At 22.9% G+C, this 20,810-nt stretch overlaps 9 protein-coding genes across 9 annotated transcripts; 4 read left to right on the forward strand and 5 right to left on the reverse strand.

Annotated features, from left to right (window-relative positions):
• Positions 1-213: 213 nt before the first annotated feature.
• On the forward strand, positions 214-634 carry PVVCY_0501030 (cytochrome c oxidase copper chaperone, putative; the record flags this gene model as incomplete). Its single annotated transcript, XM_037635020.1, has 2 exons — positions 214-395; positions 550-634. The coding sequence occupies 2 exons, from the start codon at positions 214-216 to the stop codon at positions 632-634; spliced, it is 267 nt and encodes an 88-aa protein (XP_037490207.1).
• Positions 635-707: 73 nt separating this feature from the next.
• Positions 708-1,289, forward strand: PVVCY_0501040 (conserved Plasmodium protein, unknown function; the record flags this gene model as incomplete). Its single annotated transcript, XM_008627477.2, has 1 exon — positions 708-1,289. The coding sequence occupies one exon, from the start codon at positions 708-710 to the stop codon at positions 1,287-1,289; it is 582 nt and encodes a 193-aa protein (XP_008625699.2).
• Positions 1,290-1,603: 314 nt separating this feature from the next.
• Positions 1,604-2,073, reverse strand: PVVCY_0501050 (conserved Plasmodium protein, unknown function; the record flags this gene model as incomplete). Its single annotated transcript, XM_008627478.2, has 3 exons — positions 1,604-1,655; positions 1,808-1,885; positions 1,976-2,073. The coding sequence occupies 3 exons, from the start codon at positions 2,071-2,073 to the stop codon at positions 1,604-1,606; spliced, it is 228 nt and encodes a 75-aa protein (XP_008625700.1).
• Positions 2,074-2,851: 778 nt separating this feature from the next.
• Positions 2,852-7,951, reverse strand: PVVCY_0501060 (conserved Plasmodium protein, unknown function; the record flags this gene model as incomplete). The annotated part of the gene is made up of 16 exons (XM_037635021.1): positions 2,852-2,887; positions 3,024-3,062; positions 3,193-3,300; positions 3,433-3,504; positions 3,611-3,649; positions 3,732-4,004; positions 4,132-4,197; positions 4,320-4,358; positions 4,437-4,573; positions 4,707-4,734; positions 4,853-4,997; positions 5,111-5,205; positions 5,339-5,404; positions 5,507-5,602; positions 5,686-6,057; positions 6,188-7,951. The coding sequence occupies 16 exons, from the start codon at positions 7,949-7,951 to the stop codon at positions 2,852-2,854; spliced, it is 3,375 nt and encodes a 1,124-aa protein (XP_037490208.1).
• Positions 7,952-9,183: 1,232 nt separating this feature from the next.
• PVVCY_0501070 (conserved Plasmodium protein, unknown function) lies at positions 9,184-10,397 on the reverse strand (the record flags this gene model as incomplete). Its single annotated transcript, XM_037635022.1, has 3 exons — positions 9,184-9,375; positions 9,485-10,162; positions 10,254-10,397. The coding sequence occupies 3 exons, from the start codon at positions 10,395-10,397 to the stop codon at positions 9,184-9,186; spliced, it is 1,014 nt and encodes a 337-aa protein (XP_037490209.1).
• Positions 10,398-11,616: 1,219 nt separating this feature from the next.
• Positions 11,617-12,883, forward strand: PVVCY_0501080 (conserved Plasmodium protein, unknown function; the record flags this gene model as incomplete). The annotated part of the gene is made up of 5 exons (XM_008627481.2): positions 11,617-12,017; positions 12,159-12,261; positions 12,381-12,461; positions 12,553-12,613; positions 12,738-12,883. The coding sequence occupies 5 exons, from the start codon at positions 11,617-11,619 to the stop codon at positions 12,881-12,883; spliced, it is 792 nt and encodes a 263-aa protein (XP_008625703.2).
• A 222-nt stretch (positions 12,884-13,105) lies between these two features.
• PVVCY_0501090 (conserved Plasmodium protein, unknown function) lies at positions 13,106-14,680 on the reverse strand (the record flags this gene model as incomplete). The annotated part of the gene is made up of 1 exon (XM_008627482.2): positions 13,106-14,680. The coding sequence occupies one exon, from the start codon at positions 14,678-14,680 to the stop codon at positions 13,106-13,108; it is 1,575 nt and encodes a 524-aa protein (XP_008625704.2).
• A 756-nt stretch (positions 14,681-15,436) lies between these two features.
• PVVCY_0501100 (conserved Plasmodium protein, unknown function) lies at positions 15,437-18,106 on the forward strand (the record flags this gene model as incomplete). The annotated part of the gene is made up of 1 exon (XM_008627483.2): positions 15,437-18,106. The coding sequence occupies one exon, from the start codon at positions 15,437-15,439 to the stop codon at positions 18,104-18,106; it is 2,670 nt and encodes an 889-aa protein (XP_008625705.2).
• A 693-nt stretch (positions 18,107-18,799) lies between these two features.
• PVVCY_0501110 (cell division cycle protein 20 homolog, putative) lies at positions 18,800-20,420 on the reverse strand (the record flags this gene model as incomplete). The annotated part of the gene is made up of 2 exons (XM_037635023.1): positions 18,800-19,548; positions 19,643-20,420. 2 exons carry the CDS (start codon positions 20,418-20,420, stop codon positions 18,800-18,802), a joined length of 1,527 nt encoding a protein of 508 aa, XP_037490210.1.
• Between the last annotated feature and the right edge of the window lie 390 nt (positions 20,421-20,810).

Genomic DNA, 20,810 nt, shown 5'->3' on the forward strand with positions numbered 1-20,810 from the left:
TAAAATATTACATTTTTTATGAATTATATATATTTTATGGTTCATATTATAAAAATATTTAAACCTTTTATAAAAACATGAAATAAAAAAAGTATACGAAAAACGGAAACTTGTTTTAAAATAGTCAAAAGGAAAAACATCAGGAAATATAATTAAGTATAAAAAATATAAATTCATATATATACATGTACTACACATTGAGAGAGTAACAAAATGGGATCTTCTTTAACTACATTAAATGCAACTGATGAAAGTAAAACGGGTGTAAACAAAAAGAAAATATGTTGCGTATGCTTAGATACAAAAAAATTAAGAGATGAATGTATTGTTAAATTAGGAGAAAAAAAATGCAAGAAATTTATTGATGATCATAATCAATGCTTACGAAATGAAGGGTTTGATATCAAATAATATTTAGTATATAGTTTGTTTTTCACATTTTTACACCTATAATTATAATTCCTTTTAAATTAAAATATTCATATATAAGTTATATACCATTTTATATACCTTAATTTTGTTTTTTTATAAACACACATATGTGTGTAGATTTTATACTCCCTATAAAAATGCTATCAATTATTTATTTTATTCTGTATATTTAAAAAAAAAAAAAAAAAAAAAAAAAAAATAGCTAGCTGTCTGAATAATTAATAATCAGCATAATACCCTATTTCACGCAAAAATATAAATACAAGTAGAATATCATGGAATGGCTAGGAAACAAAATAATAAGCAGTTTAAATACTAGATCAATGTTAGTAAATTGTTGTCAACGATATAGACAGTATTATAGTGGGTATGGTGGAATAAATAAAATAGCTATTATGAATTCATTTCGAGATAGCCAAAATCAATGTAATAAATCAATTATATTTCAAAATATTATAAATAAACCTCCATATATACAATTTAATATAAATAATATCAATAAACGATTTTACAACCCTAGGGAAAATATTAATTGGGTACTTATAAGATTTCGTCATAGAGTATCACAATTAAGAAAAAAAAAATTAAAATACAAAAATCATTCAAAAGTTGCTTTAAGATTTCGTTTAACAAAATTTGGATGGGAAAGATTACAGTCAGGTAGAAATGCAAGTAAAAAAAATTTATCAGTAAAAAAATATCATGAAAAAATGAAAATAAAATATGTCTCAAGAGATGATATTAAAAAGTTTAAATTTCAAATGCCAAGTTATGTACTAAGGATAAGAGATTCACCTGTAAATTACAACCCTAATATAATGAGATCTCGAAAGTTTTTGCCATCTCATTTTGGCTAACCTTTTTTTTTTTTTTTTTTTTTACATTTTAATTATTCATATTAAATATGTAACCTTATGGTTTATTTCAAAAACAAAATAACCGTTTTAATTCATACAATAGTTATTAAAAATATTTTAGAATTAAAACTTGCAAAAAAAAAAAGAAAAATGATAATTGTGCTTGTCGAAAATTTTATAAATATACAAAAATGTACACAAAAAAAAACTCAATTAAATAAATATTTTATAAAAAAAAATTATTAGATAGTAAGTATATATACACACACAGTTGTTCTAGTAATTATTTCTATGTGGTAGAAATTTATAACTCGTTAAGAATGCTGATTGTCTTTATCATTCAAAATAGCATTTTCGTTACCTAATCTAAAAAATGTAAATACATTAAAAATGTGGACTATAAAATGTGCATATAAGTACAACAAGTTTTGTGTGCGATGTTATATTCAAGATAAATAACATGGTCATACAACATATATACATAATTTTTGCATTTTATTGATTTTCATTTTTATAACCTCTTTAAATTCACTTTCTCTAACCACCATGGCCACATAGATAAGTTTGGATTTCGCATTTCTGGAATATCATATTGGCTAAAAAAAAAAAATAGCGATAAAATAGTCATAAGAAATAATAATTTGGTAATATTTTATTCCATGTTCATGTATTTTCGTTTTTCTTACTATCTGGCTAGTTGATCTACAATGACAAAAAAACCAACAGTTCCAAAAACACTTTTGGCAAACCAATTTTTCTTAAATATTAAATTGTATTTTCCCATTTTTATTAAATACTTATTTGGCTAGTTAAATACTTGCCACTGTATCGCCAATATATGTGTGTATAAAAACAGGTATACTAATTTGTTTTTTTTTTAAATATATAAGCGGGATACTAAATTACCAAAAATATGGAAAGAAGGATATATGAAAAATTCTATGTTTGTCGCCGTGCTATTTAAAAGAAATATTTTACGATTAAGTCTGTGTATTTATACATATATGTATAATTAAATATTTATTAGTACATATTTATACAATTGAAAGTATAATATATGCTTTTTAATGCTATATACTACTAAAAAATAATAAAAATATATATAAATAAATAAAAAACAAATACTTTAAATATGTAAAATAATCAACGTATTCCATTTAAAAAATTGTGAAAAATAAAAATAGTCAAATATATTCGCTATAAATAGCATAAATTTGTTCGCACTTCATGAAAAAAATATAAATAAAGTATGTATACAATTATTATTATATATTCACAGAATTGCATACATTTCCTAAACAAATAAAAATTATATCGCATGAAAAGGCCTCGGAAAAGTAAATAATAAAAATGTACACAAAATAATTAGCTTCATAAATCATATAATAAATACGGAAAAAATAATACACACACTTTAATGGTTTATACATTTGCATATGATTATTTATATTTTTGCCATTTTTAATTTTTCAATAAAATGAAATAATTTAATGTTGAAGGGAAATCACAACATTTATATTTTGATGTTAATTTTTAAAGCCTCATTTTACTATGATAGCTGTTTATGAAGTTACTGTATTCTTCAAATTGTCAATACACTATAATTGAAAAAAAAAATGAATACCCAAAAGTGTATAATTTTGTACAACATTTATTTTATATGACCAAATTTGCATGAATATGCACATGACACATAATATTATATATGTATTTATTTATATTTTATTTGCTTACATTTCCAAAAATTTTTATTTCGGCAGCTTGGGATTCAATCTAATAAAAGAAAAAAAATAAAAATTATATACATATCTATATATGTGCACTTTGTCTATTGCTTGTTCATAATATTATGAACAAATCATATTTTTTTTGTTTAAAAAAAAACTTTTTTTATTTATAGTACCAAAGCCAAAATGTTATTTTCGGTATCATCATCAGTATTTTTAATACTATTTTTTATGGCTCTCAAATTGTTATATATGCTTTGCATGTTATATTCATTTTCTGATTTCTAAAAAAAAATTAAAGACATAAATTGGTATACGGATAATATAATTTTGTGAATTGGCTAATTGGAATGTTACAATAATTGAATTGTCTACTAAATATATCAAAAGAAATAAAACTCTTATTGCATGCTTACATGTTTTCCAAATGACTTGACATAATTTTCTGTGTTTTCAACGAGATCGTCATTATGTTTTCCTTTCAAGAGCTAAACAATCCATACATAAAAATAAATAATATGTATTTAAAAAATGCATTAACAAGCCAAATGAAAGATATAAATAGTATATTCATGTATTATTTTTAAATATTACAGCTAGTAGTTCAATCATTTTGTTTTTGCTTTTTTCCACCTAAAAAAATGTAAGTATATATGTGTATATGCATAATCCGATTAAAATTTTATATAGTATATATTTGGGGATTTATACTAACTTCTTCGTCACTCATCCATTGCCTTTTATTAGATGAGGTATTTTCCGTTTCACTGTCTTCAAATTTGGGTGAATCTGATGAATCATCTACATCCTTAGAATCTTCTTTAAATTCTTCATAAAAATCGTTGTCATCCTGTTCTTTATTTTTTTTTTGAAAATGTTTATAATTCATTTTTTTCTTTTTACTATTAATGCTCGTATCATGAGGTTTGCTCAAATGTGTCGCACCCTTTTTAATACTCTTCGTTAATTTTTCCACTAAAAATTTTCTCTGTAAAAATATATATAATGTATACATATATATGATTGTGCATCATTTAATAAGCATACTCATATAATGTACATAAATGTAGATCACGATTTTAAATTATTCTTAAAAAATATTTATTTAATCGAACATTTTTCGGGTAGTTTTCCTCTTCACTCTCATTCTCATATTCATCACCAGAGTTGTAATTTATGTGCTAAAATAGGAAGAGAGAATAAATATGTAATTAGTCTTATGCATATAAGTATATGCATGTGTGCATGAAAACATAAATGCAGAATGTACACATCTTTATTCAATTTGATATTAGTGGAATACATTGCTTAGGCTATTTAATTGGTCCTCAATTTTTTTTATCTAAAAAGGAAAGGAAATGTATGTATATATTTCGTGAAACATTTACATATTAACTTTTGTTCTTTTTCTCAATTTTACCTTCTCCTGTAATCCTGAATTATCGTCTTCATTTTTTTTATTATACGACTTTTTGTTGCCTACTTGGGAAGCATTGTTTACTTCATTCTTCTTGTCCACATTATGTGTGATATCTCCTTCTCTATCTATATTGGTTTCTGTATAAATAATATATACATGCATATATATAAAATAATATGCAACCATTCAATTTAATATAATTAAATAACTTTGAAAATGTAGCACTGTATTTTCATTAACATTTATTTTTTTCATATATTATTAAATTACCATCATTGAGACATTCAACTTGTTCTACCTAAACAAAAAAAAAAACAAAATGGAAATATGAATATACATAATCAAGAGAATACTTACTCACACAATATAAAAGAAATTAATAAATATTTTGTTAAAAAAAATATAGAAAATTTTACCTGATTAAATTGCGAATTTAAATCATTTATACATAAAAATAAATTTTTTTTTCTCAAATTTTTTATCATCAATGAATGTTTATGTAATTCTTTCTCCAAATGATTAATATCATTTTCTAAAACATCTCTTGCTGGTTTGCATAAACTGAAAATATTAAAATACAAATTACATATGTGTGCATGTACATACATATTTTTTATTATATTTTCTGTACAACCAAAATTGGCTAGCTTATAAAAAAAAAAAAAAAAACTAACCATAAAGGATTTGTTCGATTTGTGTCTAAAATGTGTGCCTTAACATCCTTCATTCGCTTCCTGAGTTCATTTACTTTTACAACAATTCCATTGATCTATACATTTAAAAACCGTAAATATGAATATGCAGTTATATATTTATGAAAAACATGTTAATACATAAAACAAAATGATTATTAATACATATGTGTGATTATATAAAAAAATTAAAATCGTTAAATTAATTACCTCGGTTAAATTTTCATTGATTATTTCTTCCAAACTTGTAACATAAAGAAGCTTTTCTTTTTTCGTCTGAACGTTCAGAAAAAAATTAACAAAAAATAAATGTGTTCATAATAAAAATGAAACCCTATGCACACACACAAAAATTTTCTCTTCATCTTTTCTCCTTACATATTCATCCTCCAAAATAAGAAATTTTATTTTATCAAAAAATTCGTCTATCAGATTTCTCAAATTCAAATAAAATACATTTATTGATTGGTGTGCCTATGAAAAACAAAAATAATATAAAAATGTGATATTATTTTATTTTTTTTTTTTTATTATATTTTTCTCGTGAAAAGACATACCTCAATAATAACATTTTTAGTTTGTAGAAAAATACTATCAACTGCATCAACAGAAACTTCTGCTTTATTGAGATTAAACATTACTTGACTATTTATGTTATCTTTTTTTTTCAATTCTTTAATTTCCTTTTTATATTTTTCATTTTCATCATTTAAATTAATTATTTGTTTAGCTAATATTTTTTTAACTCCAGCTATATCATGAGTTGATAAAATAGCTTTACCTAATACTTTTATTTGTTCTCTTAATTTATCATTTTCTTTTTCAAGTTTTAAATTCTCCTTTTCATAATTTATTATTTTTTTAGGTGAAATATAATTTTTGTCTACCGCGTGTGTAGCAAGCGTTTCACGCATTCTGTTACATTCATTCTATAACGAAGAAAAAAAAGGAATACAACATTTATACAAAATAATGGCCATATTAGTTAATTATATTTCACAAAATTGTTATGGTATAGAAATATATAATTGTAGCTATTTATATTTTTTCTTTTCTTACCTTGTACATTTGAGAAAGTTCGTTAAGGTTTTTGTTTGTTTTGGTGAGTTCAGAAACCTTGTTTTGTAAATTTTTTATTTTTTGATTTAAGTTTGTTGGTTGCCCGTCTATTTTTTCATTAATAGTTTCGAGGCTAGATGTTTCAGTAGAACATTTATTTAAGTCACTTTTATTATCACAATTTTCTACTAATTTATTAATAGTAGTATTATTTTGTATAGGATATGTGTAAGTTACTTCATGTGTGCAAATAGGATTCATATACATATTTTTATGCTTTACATTTGTTGAAGTCATTCTTTGTACATTTAAATTTTTCAAAGGTGAAACATTTTTTTTATTTTTAGAATAATATGTATGAGGTGTTAAAGATCTAGTACGAACAAATACATTATTATTTATTGGAATATTATATGTACCTTTTTTTATATTTTTTGGTGGATTTGATAATGGATTTTTATATATTAATATTTCTGCACTTAATTCATTTTTAATATTTTTTTTATTATTTTTTTCAGAACTATTACATAATAAACTTTTTATTTTTGTCTCTTTTTTTCCAACGTTATAAAATTGTGTTGTATCATTTATTACTACTCTATTCATTTGGTTAATATTTTTTTTTAAATTATTACTTTCATACTCTACTGTATGTACAATTCCTGGGTTTACTACAGGATTTGTATTTGCATATAAATAAGTTGGGTTTTCATTTGTGCATAAATATGTTGGATTTTCATTTGTATATAAATAAGTGGGGGTTTCAGTCTGTGCTTGAAATATATGCTGATTTTGTCCATCATAATTTATATTATTATTCGAGCCTAAAAAAGTTGGTTGCATACTTTGATGTGGAACTACTAAATGTGTTGACGGTTTTACAACTGGAGGTATTATCGCATGTGTAGCAAATTGCATATTATTATAAGGGTTATTTATATTTGTAGAAATATGAGCAATATTGTTATATAGATCTACTTGCCCATTATGAATCCCAGATATTTCAGATGTGTTTATACAAGTACCAGTTTGGTTTTGCATATTGTATGCACCACTATTATTATATGCATTGTTGATAAAAATTAGGTTTTCTTCACATTGTGAATTATAGCAATTATTATCAGTATTGTTAAACATTACAGAATTTTGTTTTTTCATTTTTCCTTGTTCTTCATCATTTATTAAATATGCATCTGTTTCATATGTATTATTATTACTAGATGTGTTCTCTGCATCTTTTAGAACCGTTTTTTTTCTTAAAACATTTTCAGAATCTATATCAGGCTTCTTTTCATTTGTTTTCATTTCTGTCAATTTTTTTGTGATTGCACTAAATATAGATGTTGAAATATCGAGAAGTCCATTTTTTGGGTCTAATGTTGATGAATTGTTTTTTTCATCTATCTTTTTACTATTTTTTAAATTATTTATTTTATCTTCTGATTCATTATTTAAACTGTTTTCTTTATAATAATATGTTTTTTCAGAAGCTTCGGAACTTTTCCTATTTACATTTAGTATGTCAATTCCATTATCAAATTTAGTGCTACGTCTATTTTGTGTATCATTATCATTGTATTCTTTAAAAGATGTACTTAAATTTTTGCTAATCTTCTTTTTATTTTTCTTCCCATTTTGATCATCAACCTTTTCAATCATTTTTTTATATAAAATAGGAGGTGAGTTCATTGTGCTAACATTATCTTTTGTATGCATAGAATTTGAACGGAGTAATAAATTTCTATTTTCAATTTTTCCAACCATTTTTTTATAGCTATTTTATTTAAATTATATAAAATTACGTTATTAGTCCTTTTTATATGTTAGTGCATATGTGTGTAACCATATATTTGTTTCATTCGATAGACATTTTATTATTCTGTATATATACTCTTCATTTATCTATCCTTAAAAAAATGGAATATTATATTTAAGATAAAATTTTCTGCTATTTTTATTATGATCAATATGTAAGATATAACAATAATACATTGCGCAAAAAAAAAAAAATTAAAAAAAAATTAAAAAAATTAAAATATATACCAAGTGCATAAAATGGGGAAATACAACTCTAGAATAAATAGAAGAAATACAAAAAAAAAAAAAGAAAATACTAATAAAAAGTAAAAAACAACAATTTTGTATTTTTAATTCCTTTTTATTATAAACCTTGATAAATATATTTTATTATTTTTGCACTGTTACTACCTTTTAATATTTCCTAAGCAATAGACAATTTACATATATGCAATGTGTGTATTGACAAAAATGGTGGAGGGGAATACATAAGTTCAAGGTTGTATATAACAGTTTAATAATTTTTCAATAAATTTTATGTGTTAAAAATTAAGTGTTATATTTCACTCATGTTTCAAATTTTACTTGGAATATGTATATGAAAACGAATGAAAAATAAATAAAAAATAGCTGTGTAAAAATATAAATAGATAACACAACAAACTGTCTAAGTTTATAAAAATACATTAATTATATCCATATCTTCAAATAGGAAAAAAAAAAAAAAATTAATTTAAGGACAGTTATAACAACAAAAAAAAGTTATTCATAAATGTATGCTTATATATTTACAATGATAAAGTATAAAAGTATAATCCTTCAACATGTATGTATATATGACCTGTACACGCACACATACATATGTTTGCATAATATATATCCATAGTATTAAAATGGAAAATGCATAAAAATTGGTATATATATTAACAAAGGTTTTATTAAAAATAGGTTTTTCATACATACCCCAATCATGCATATGCATATGGCATATTCTACTAAAGGCTTTGTAAGGGATGCTTAATAATTGTTTAGATAATCAAATTTTAGCATTTCCATTTTATATTGGATTATTAAGTTAGGCATTTTGAATAATAAGCATTCCAAAATACAAACCCAAATGATGTTGTGTGTGTATTTTATACATATATATATATACATGTAAAAGGAAAATATACTGATCTGTTAGTAAAGTTATAATTTTACATCATTGCTTTTTGTAATAATTTTAATTTTTGTTTCTCTTTTTGTTTTAATTTGTCTTGTTGTTTTTTTTTTAAATTCTCTTCCTTTTCAACCATAGCTATAATATCATCAACTTTACCTCCTTTTTTTTTTTTTTTATTTTGAGCTTTGTTCATTAATAATTTTATTTTTTCATTAACCCCGATTTCCTACAAAGTTATAACAATAATGGATCGAATTATTTTAAGATATATATAATATGTATAAACATGTAGATGTAAACAGTCACCAAATCTGTTATTTTATTATCAAACTTACCTTTGTATCATCTTCGTTCTTACTATTTAAAGGAGAACTATTATTTATGTCACATAAGTTAGCTTGTTTAGTTGGTGAATTATTTATAGATTCATCACCATTGTTTTCATTTTCAGCATTTTCAGCATTTTCAGCATTTCCAGTATTTCCATTATTTCCCGTATTTTTTTTATTTTTTTTTTTTTTTTTTTTTGATTTACTAACATTTTCATTATCATCACATTTTGGATCATTACTATTATCATTGGTGTCTTTCTCTATTTTAGAATCGGTAGGTTCTGTTTGATTTTTTTCCTCTTGTTTGTTTTCACTGTTTATATTATTACTTTTTGCAAATTCTAGTAATATATTATCAAATTTTACTTTTTCTTTTTTTTTTTTCTTTTTTTTTTCTGGTGAATTAGGTTTATTTTTATTTGGAGTATTATTCTTTTTTCCATTTATATTCATTTTATTTGAACTTAAATTATTTTGTTCATTTTCATTTTCGATTTCTTCGGAATCGTCTGAATCACTACTATATTCATCACTTTCTTCAATAGGTTTTTTTTTTTTTTTTTTTTTTTTCTCTTGATTTTTATTTACTCCATTTTCACCTTGACCCTTTAGCTTATCAACCTCATAAAAAAATTCATCATACTCATCAACCATGTCAGCCCATGAAGAGTATTTACTTATCTACAACAAAAAAAAGATTAAACATGTTATCATGTATGTACACATTTATGTAAGTAATACAAAATAATATTTCTCTTTTTTTCAAACTTACATCAAAAGAAAAGTTAGCTACCTCCTTTTTTTCATTCTCTTTACTTTTTTCTTTTTTTTCCTGACCCTCTTTAATTTGTTTACTTTTTCTTTTTATTTTATCCTCCTGCCTTAATATTTGAAACATATTACTTCTTGAGTTCATTTTGAAGACACCTTATCACAATAAAATTTTTAATCTTATCTATGTGTGTAAAATATCTTCTACATAAATAACCTGCTATCAATTTATGGATTTTTTTTCGTCACTACAAAAATGTATATAAAAAAAAATAATTCTCATCCCCACAAAATGTATCAAAAGTTTCTAGCCCTATACATGCATGTTCTACACTTTAAAATGGTATGCTTCTTTATACAATTTAAAATTTGTTTATTTCTTTTCTATATATTAGTATGACTATTTTTATAATATCCACCCCTTGTTTTAATTATGGATTTGATAATTTACTTCCCCAATTCAATAGTATTTATATATGCCAATTTAATAAAATGGCATAAGATTACTAAATATGAAAAAAAAAATATATATATATAAACTACAAATTTTAAGTGTAGAATTAATGATATGTATGTAGCTTATATATATATATGTGTATATTTTCTATGATTTAAAAGATAAATATAAAACAAAAAAAGGATTTATTTGTTGTGTTATTTTCAAAATTCGTCAACATTAATTTTAAAATAGATTTATAAAACACTATAACAACTGTATAGGCATATTATATATGTATGTTCCATCATAAATATGGATTTAAAAATTTAATTAAGTTACTATATTATTTAAAAACAAAATCATGGAAATAATTTTTAATTTAATTAGAACTATATAATAATATTACGAATAATTTTATACAAATATTATTTAACATTATCAATTCAATAATTTACTATATTATTATAATAATGCAGTGCTATTTAAAATTGATATACATATATATATCCACCATCCTAAAACTATACTTATTATAAAGATTATATTATTTCATTGAAAGGAGGGGTGTATACTTATTATGCCTTCACTTTCTTTTGTGCTTATATAATAACACTATACATATGTAGAATCATGGCGTATGCATTTATATTTATTAAGCTATTGACAAAGTGCAGATTAATGGCGCAACAACAAAAATGTATATAAATATGTAAAATAATTAAATTTTCCAATTATAAAAAAATATAAGTTATTTTGAAATATATATAGAATAAATAAATGAATTTTTTTTTTACAAGTTTGCTCTACTTTTGTTTGAAAAATGTACATATACAAGCATTGCAATATATTATATAAAATTTTTTTTTAATTATTTATAAGTCACAAAACATTAAATATAATAGAATTAACTATCACGGCAATTTTTATGGGTCGCTTTGGATTAATATGGAAATATTTCAATTTATTATTTTTATACTTAAAAAAAAATAACCATATATCATCTCTTTTTTTAATCGTCTTTCCACAAGCATATTACAATTGTTTTGCCATTTTATCATTTTACCATTTCCTCGTTTTGTCATTTTGTCATTTTACCATTTCCTCGTTTTGTCATTTTATCATTTCTTCATTTACTATATATCCCATTGTGCTTTGTTTGTTTGCTTGTTCATTCCGCTCTAGCTTTGCAAACATGCAGTCTGAAATACTTAAAGAAAATGATATAAACAAAATCATTCTAAATCTCATGGAAACAAACAAAAAGGAAGTCTTACCTTCCAAAAAAAATAATAATAAAGAAAGTCTAAATAAAAATGATATTAAAAGGTTAAATAAAAATTATCATAAAAATATTCCCATTTTAATACAAAAAAATACAATGACTCATCAAAATGTCACTATGCATATATGTGTGTATATCTATATCCATTTTAATTTACTCTAATTCTTTTCTATTTCATATATTAGTGCTGTTGAAGTGTTTTTTAAAGAGCAGGAGCAAATATACAAGGCAGAGGAAAACCTTACTATAAAATCTTTAGAGACTGAAACGAGGGATAAAGAAAAGGAAGTAAAAAATGAAAAACAAAGAAAAAAAAAATTGAAAAAAAAAATGTTTACACCTATCCTTTTCCATTTACACCCATTTATATATGCCGGTTTAAACACTCTTATTTTTTTTTCGAACAGCTAAATGAATATTATGCTTATTGTCAAAATTATAAAAAAGAATATAATAACAATTTCAATAATATTGTTAAACAAACAGAGGTTAGTATATTTTTATTTTTTTGTTTATCCATTTTTGGATTAAATTTGGTTCCTCATACTTTTTACAAAATATGCCATCTTTTTAATTCAGGAAATAAAAAAAGAACTTAAAGACATGCATATCGAATATATAGATAGTAAAATACTTTTAGGTACAAACAAAAATAGGCATGCATTTTTATGCCAACATTTTTATATCAACATTTTTATATCAGCATTTTTATGTCAGCATGTATATGTGAAATATACATGGCATATACTTACAATTTTTTATAGAAAATAAAAGAAAAATCGAATTAGAGGCTATGCTAAATTTTTATAAAGAAAAATTATTAAACATTAAAAATCAATGGGAGAATAAAACATTTTGTGATGAAAATATAAAAAATATTGTTTATGATATATTGGAAGTAATAGATTAGTTACTTCTCAACTTTTTTGTTATTTTTTTTGTTTAATTACTCATTTTTTTTGTTTTATTACTCATTTTTTTTGTATTTGCACACACATCCACCTAAAATGGTGTAGACCTTTGAAAAAAAAATATTTTAGCTACCAAACAAAATTAATCTTCAAGGGCTGCAAAATGTTTTACAACACCATCACCCAATTATGTGTAGTCAAACAAATTTAGACACACTTCATTAATAATCTTCTAAATCGTCTATATCATCATAAATGTTTTTTCGGGGTTTGTTAAAAAGTTGAAGGAAAATAATATTTTTCCCATTCGAAATAAATCGGAGAATAATTTTAAATTTTAATTGTGTTTTTTCTTTATATTGTTCAGGAGCAAAAACATAAGCATTTAAAATGTTAGATCGCAAAAGTAGTTTTTCAAATTTCATAATTTTTTTTTTTTCTTGATTTAATATATTTGTAATTAAAATACAATTTTCAGTTATGCTATTTATTTTTTGAAAATTTAAAAAACAAAATTTTATATTTTTCATTAAAAAGGTGTTACAATCATTCTCCTTATTATTATCGTTTTCAGCATAACTATCGTTTTGAAATATTTTGTCTAATTCTTGTGAATTAATTAGGCTTATATCAATAGGGGAAGATATTGTTCCTTTTTTAAAAGGCTTCTCATTATATTTATCCGCTATTTTATTATTTTCACTTTCCTTGTCGTCACATAATTCCCATTTAATAAATGTTAATGCACTATCTTTGTTACTTTTTTCTTCATTAATATTAATTGGCATTGTTTCAATCATTTTTTTCATATTCTCATTTGCTTGTCTTATGGAATTTTTATTTTCATCTATTCCTAGAAAATATACTTTATTTAAATTTTCATTCTTGTTTATATTTATTTCATTTAGTACACTATAAAAACAAGACGGGGAATGTATTGGAAATGTTAAGATAGGATAACTAATACTTGGTGACCCATTAGGTATTGATAATAATATACTGATTAATTCAATAATTAATGTACCATCATTACAAAATGGATCGATAATATATAAATTTTTTGTCGGATTTATATATTTAGCAAGATTTATTTTAAATGCCCCTGATGCTACTATTGTCCCTTTTAATGATTGTTTACTTTTATATGCTTCATATATTCGTTTATTTAAATCATTACTTAAATTTATATATATACTTAATTCATTATATTTAAATAAAACATTTATTTTTAAAGGGGGTAACTTATGAGGATTTATTTTTTTTTTTTTTAAAAATATATTTTGGTCACCATTTTTTTCTATATATATCTGTTGTTGTCTTTTAATCACATTTAGTATAATATTTTTTAACATACATGTATGATACAACCTAGATTTAATGCTTGTTATAGATATCTGTGGCTCAATATAAATATTACTAAAAGGGATGTATAAAGACCAATTTATATTTTTCACATCATTTATAAAATTTTTCTCATATGCACAAAAGGAGTTATGTATTTGTAATCGAATTTGTTCGATACTTCGACTATTTATTAATAATTTATATAAATATACTAAATTCGATTCAATTTCTACATTGTTTTCACTAAAAACATGACTATATTTATCCTCATATATATTATCCTCGAATGGCAAAATATTATCATTTTTATATGGTACTAAACACGAGTATTTATATACTTCTATTTCTTTGTGGCCTACTAAGCTCGTGACACTATTGCTATAACCTCGCCACCATATTTTTCCCAATTTGTATTTCACAAAGGCTTTCCTAAAAGTATGCTGCAAGGTCATTTTATATTTCCATGTTTAATCCACCTACTCCCTCGATGTTATATGTTTATGTAATTTATTTCTTATTTCATATTCCTTTATTGGATATTTCTTTTATATTTTTTGTTTTTATATTTTATTTAATTATTTTTTTTTTTGCAGCTTTTTTATTATCTTTTAGCTATATTATTTTTTTTTTTTTACTATTTTTGCATGACTTGTTAATAAAATTACGGAAGAAAAAAAATATACATAGCAAATATTATGAACATGGAAGAAAAAATAACATATTTGTAGAATAAAAAAAAAAAGTTGTTTATGCACCATTTTTAAATACTGGTATATTAAAGCATTTTATTATATGTGTGTTTTAATATTTTATTATTTTTTTTAATGTGTAAATAAACAAAAAAATAATATTAAGCATACAACTTTTTATTTTATTTATTTTAATCATTTTTTTGTATCGCATAAAAACAAAAATACAGAATAACACTGTTCTACATAAAGCCCAATCACATTAAAAAAGCTACTTATCAATACAAAGCACACAACAAAGAGGAATACATATTTATTTGTTATGTATTATGAATAAATGGAGGCAATTACGCAAAGTTGAACCATGATATGCAGTAATATATTCCGAAAGTTTTCTTTTCTTTCTTTTTTATATTTTTTCGTATATTAAAAAACGGAAAAAAAACCACAATATTTTTGCTACAAAACGTATATATATGTGTGTGTATGCATATGTAATATAATGGTATATTGCTCGGAATGGAATTAGTAATAAAGACACCCTATATAGAAATATTTGAAAAAATATTAAAGCTATTTGCATCCATTTCTGAGAATTTAAATTTTCGATTGACAATAAATAAACTAGAATTGAGTGGAACAAATAACATAAGCAATCATTTAATAATAACTATCGATAAACAATTTTTTAAATTAAGCAATGTAAATTATGATGGGCAAATGGTAGTAACCGGTACTGTTAATTCAAAAGATTTTTATAATTGTATATTTAGTAATCAAATAGTTAAGGCAGTAAAAAGTCAAGGAAGTTACACACATAATATAAAAAAATCTACCAGTAATAACAGTGAAACTATTTCGAGCAGTTATAAAAATGGACAAAAAAATAATTCCAGTAATAGTAATGAAAACACAAGTTTAAGTGTCTCTAAATTAGTTTTAAATTTTAATAAAGAAAATAATAGTTTAGAAATAGGAATAAAGTTTAAAAAGTGTAACACATATTGTAGTGCAGTAATAAAAATACGGTCTTACAATAGTTCATTAAAAAGTTATATGTATAAAAATGAATCCCTTATACAAATAGAGCCAACACTTTTTCTTCTTAACCTAAAAGATTTATCAAATGAAAGAAATATATTTTTAAAAAGTACCGATAATTCATTTATTATAAGTGCATTAGAAACATCTGATTTCAGTTTAAATAAAGAGAAAGTTAAAAAAGAACAATTTTTTTACAACAATAAAAAAATTAGTATCCCATTAAATAAAACAATATACTTTTTTAAAAACAAAAAATTTGAAGAACATAGTATGTCTTTACCACTTAATGAATTAAAAAACATAATTAAGTTTTGTTCTGATTTAAATTTATTATGTTTATTTTCTACGAAAAATTTTAAGGAAAATGTTATTATATATTTTGGAGCTATAATTACAAATATCTTAAAAAGAAATAAAAAAAAAATACATAACGCCAAGAAAGAAAGGAATCAAATAAGTATACATACAAGTACTTGTAAAAAAAAAGGCTCTTTATGTAATGATAAAAATTGTTACGAAACTGAAAACTTTGAAGATACTTCTTATGAACAATTATCAGAAAACTCAAATAAGGAAGAAATAGAATCATGTATATATTATATATCAGATAATAATAATTCAAGTGATGAATATAATTCTAGCTTTGATGAAATGGAAGAAGACACTAGTTTATCATCAGAGTATGAAATAAAAAATCGTATTTCTAAATCTGATACTAATATAACATCATATTATAGTAATAATAATTATGATACCAATTATAATGATATAATAACAGGCTATATTCATTTTACTTCTTTTTTTAATATATCTTGTAATTTTAATGAAAATACATATTATAAAGATTACTTCTCTCAAAGTAACATTGTCGATGTTTACTCTAAAGAAAAGCTAGCTGCAAATGTAGTGAATGAAGAAAAGAAAGTCATAAATAATGATCCTCACAAAGAGAAACAAAAAAAAGAAAGACCTGAAACTTCTTTTGATAATTTCAAACATTCTAATAATTATAATGAAGGTAAAATGGAAGACACTCATAATACCCCTAGTAATGAGCAAAAAAAAGTACACGAGGATAAGAATGTAGACAATATATCAAACGGTTTTCTACACAAAAAAAATAGCACATTAAATATAAAAATAAATAAAACTAATGATAATACACCAAATCAAAATGAAGAAAAAAGTAAAAGTAACAAACCAATCCAATCAAAAAATAATAATAAAAATGAACTTAATATACCTTTTGAAAATTCTAAAAAAAGCTTGAAAAAAAAAACTATTTTTTATAAAAATAATTTTAAAACAGATGAAGATGAGCATAATATGAAGAAACATGGAAAAGACAATCCACTAAATATAAATAAAGATGAAAATATAATTAAGGAAAAATGTGAAAAAGAAAATGATAATATTAAACAAATAACCGAACCTGAACAGTTTAATTATGATAAATTTATGAGTAAAGACAATATTTCTAAGGTTTGTATAAATATGGATTTACAAATAAAAAAACTTAATAAAACATTAAAAAATATAAATAAATGTAAAAAAAAAAACTCATTAATAAACAAAAAATGGAATGATGATATATTTTTTTCTCATGATTATAATAATTTTAAAATGAAAAGAAAAAGACCAGATTATTTTGATCCAAATTTAAACCACGTTAATAAAAATGTAGAGAATAGACAAGTAAATAATAATAGATATGCAAGTAGTATATGTAGTAGTGGTACCGATAAATATATTAGTAACAAAAATAGATCAACACAAAGTGATACTTACTATTCATTTAGTGATGATAGCTTAGTCGAAAAATCACATAATGAAAATGTTGATAATATAAATTATATAAAATACTTTGATAATGTATATACTAAATATGACTTATGTAATAATTTTCAAAAATTAAAAAATAACATAAATGATAAGTCCTATAAAGAATATGATCCTTATATGGATAATTATCGTAATTATACAAATATTTCACCATTAAATTATAATAAAAATACAAAATATCGACGAATAAATGCTGATACTGATGATGAAGTAATAAAATGCAACACTCCACATTATGTCAATTATAAAAATAATCATAAAATATTTTATAACAATAATTATATGTATAAGAAAACATACTAGTCTTAAAACATATCCTCATATTTATTCTTATCATGTAAGGGGAAAACAATACAAAGTATTGCATGTTTAGTCGACAATCCCAATTGCGCATAAACTCATCACCTTTTATTTGTTATTCATTTGTTATTCTTTATTTGTTAGTATGTTTATAATTTTTTAAAATACCTTTCTTTTCACCGTGTACTAATGTGTGCATATATGTTTACATAACGCCATCCATATTTCTTATCCGAAATACCCACTTTTTAAGGTAGTATAGAGGTATGTTAGTTAGCTTAACATCCGTTGAATGACCAACTTTCATCACACCAAATGTTTTCAAGTACAATATAACCATTATAGTCATCTTATATGATAAATTTTTTATTCATATAAATGCTAATTTTTACAAAATATATATTTATGAAAATTTAAAAAGGTTTTCTTATAAAAAATAAAATAACATTATAATATGTCTAAATTTGGGGATGCTTTGACAATTTATGATTAGAATAGCATATTCTTATTCATCATGTTAAACATCCTGAAATATATCATGAAATATTTGCTTTTCTCACACACATTTTTTTTTTTGCGTAATAATATGAACAAGCTAGCCAAAACTTTTTTTTTGCATGAACTATTCAGGCAGATATCATAAAAATGTATATTTATATACAATTTGGGGAATGAGCATTTTTTAGTAAAGAAAAATTATCTGATTATCTCATAATAATTTTCAAAGGGGAAAAGTAAAGGTAAATTATTATCATTGGTTTTTGGAAAAACATTCCATAATCTTATCGTTTCATCTGGAGAACCAGAAACAAGTGAAGTTCCATCAGGACTTAATGCTGCATATAATACTCTTAATTTATGATCTGTTAAGGCTGAAATTTTATTTAAGTCAGGATAATTCCATATGATAATTTGGCTATGTGTGTAACTATGTGTTGATATTAATTCTTTCGTATTTTTAGACCATAAAATATTTGAAACTTGAGAATTAGTATTTATACTATTTATACATTCTCCATTGTTAATATTCCAAAAATATATTTTTTTATCAGCTGATCCTCCACCAGTTGTTAATAAATTATGATCATGAGGACACCAGGAAATAGCTTTAACAGCAGCTTTATGTTTTGTAAAATGAAAAATAAAATCATTTTTATTATTATCCCATATACATATAGAATTATCATTACTCCCTGAGGCTAATAATTTACCATTATAATTCCATTGTAATCCACAAACTTCGGATGTATGTTTTTCATATTTTATATAACTACTATCTTTAGTCCGTAAATCACAATTTATTATTTTGTTGTCTCGACTTCCTGTTGTTAATATATTATAATACCAACATAATGATCCAACTCTTAATTTATGATTTTTGTATTTTCTTATTTTAGCACACTTTTCAATATCCCATATTTCTACTACACCGTTTGATAATCCGACTGCCAAATAATTACCAAATATATTCCATTTTAATGATGCTATATATTTTTGAGTATCATTTTTTTTTTTTTTTTTTTTTTTTATTCAATATACTTAAATCAAATAATTCATATTTTTTACATGTATAATTATTCCACATATATAATTTCTCATTTAACCCAACTGCAATAATATTTCTTTTTGACCAATCTAATAAATTTAAATAAAAATTGTCTGCTAATTTGGGGGCACTTAAAACTTTATATGGTTTACTACATATTTTTCTTTTTTCATTTTTATCATTGTGAAAAATATGTGATGGATATGTAAAAGAATAACCTGTTATTGGATTGTCTATGCCCCTATTTTTATTCTTTTCATTATTATATATATATTCCCATTCATTTTCGATAAACATATTTTCCTCACAATTTGAATTATTATTCAGATAGTTACTGTTCAAGCTATTTTTCTGAAAACTCATAATTCCACTTTTTTTCAAACCCATCTTTTTACGCCCTCGTCTCTTTTTAATGTAATCAAAATTATTTGAATTTCTAAAAATACTACTATCCCAATTATTATCATTATTGCCATTCATAATAATGGCTCTCTTTAATGTATACTCATCTATTTTTATATTATCTTCATTCTCTCGACTATATCTTGTTTTATAAGTATAATTAAAATGCAAATTTTTATCTTCTATATCTGATTCATATTCGTCTATTATATTATGTTTGAAAATGTCTTTATATAAATCTCGATTAGACACTGAAAAACTTCCTAAATTTTTATTTGGCATATAAGTTTCTTTATTTTTATTTTCCTTGAATAAGTTCATAAACAAATTATTCCCCCCCTTTCCCTCATTTATAAGATCATCAACCATTTTATGCTCATTTCAGTTACATATATCTATGATCAGCCATTTACCAATTTACATGTACATAATAGGCATGTGGCTATATGTGCTAGCTTTATTCCGATCTAATAATCATACCAAAGTAGTAGACACTACACAGTTGACAAAATAAAAATCATGCATATTTTGTTTTATTATTTATACATTTTCTAACTGTGTAAAAATTAATTCATCCCTAAATTATTATTCCATGGAATACTAGCCAAACTGTACACAAAAAAATAAATACCAAAATTAAAATAAAGAATTATAAAAATATTAACATAAGCTTATCAAATAAAGACATAAAATAAGGGCATAAATAAGATCGAAATGAGTAAAGAAAAAAATCCCCTATATTTCTCCAATTTAGTATAC

This window comes from Plasmodium vinckei (genome assembly GCF_900681995.1).
Source record: "Plasmodium vinckei vinckei genome assembly, chromosome: PVVCY_05".
NCBI classification, from domain to species: domain Eukaryota; phylum Apicomplexa; class Aconoidasida; order Haemosporida; family Plasmodiidae; genus Plasmodium; species Plasmodium vinckei.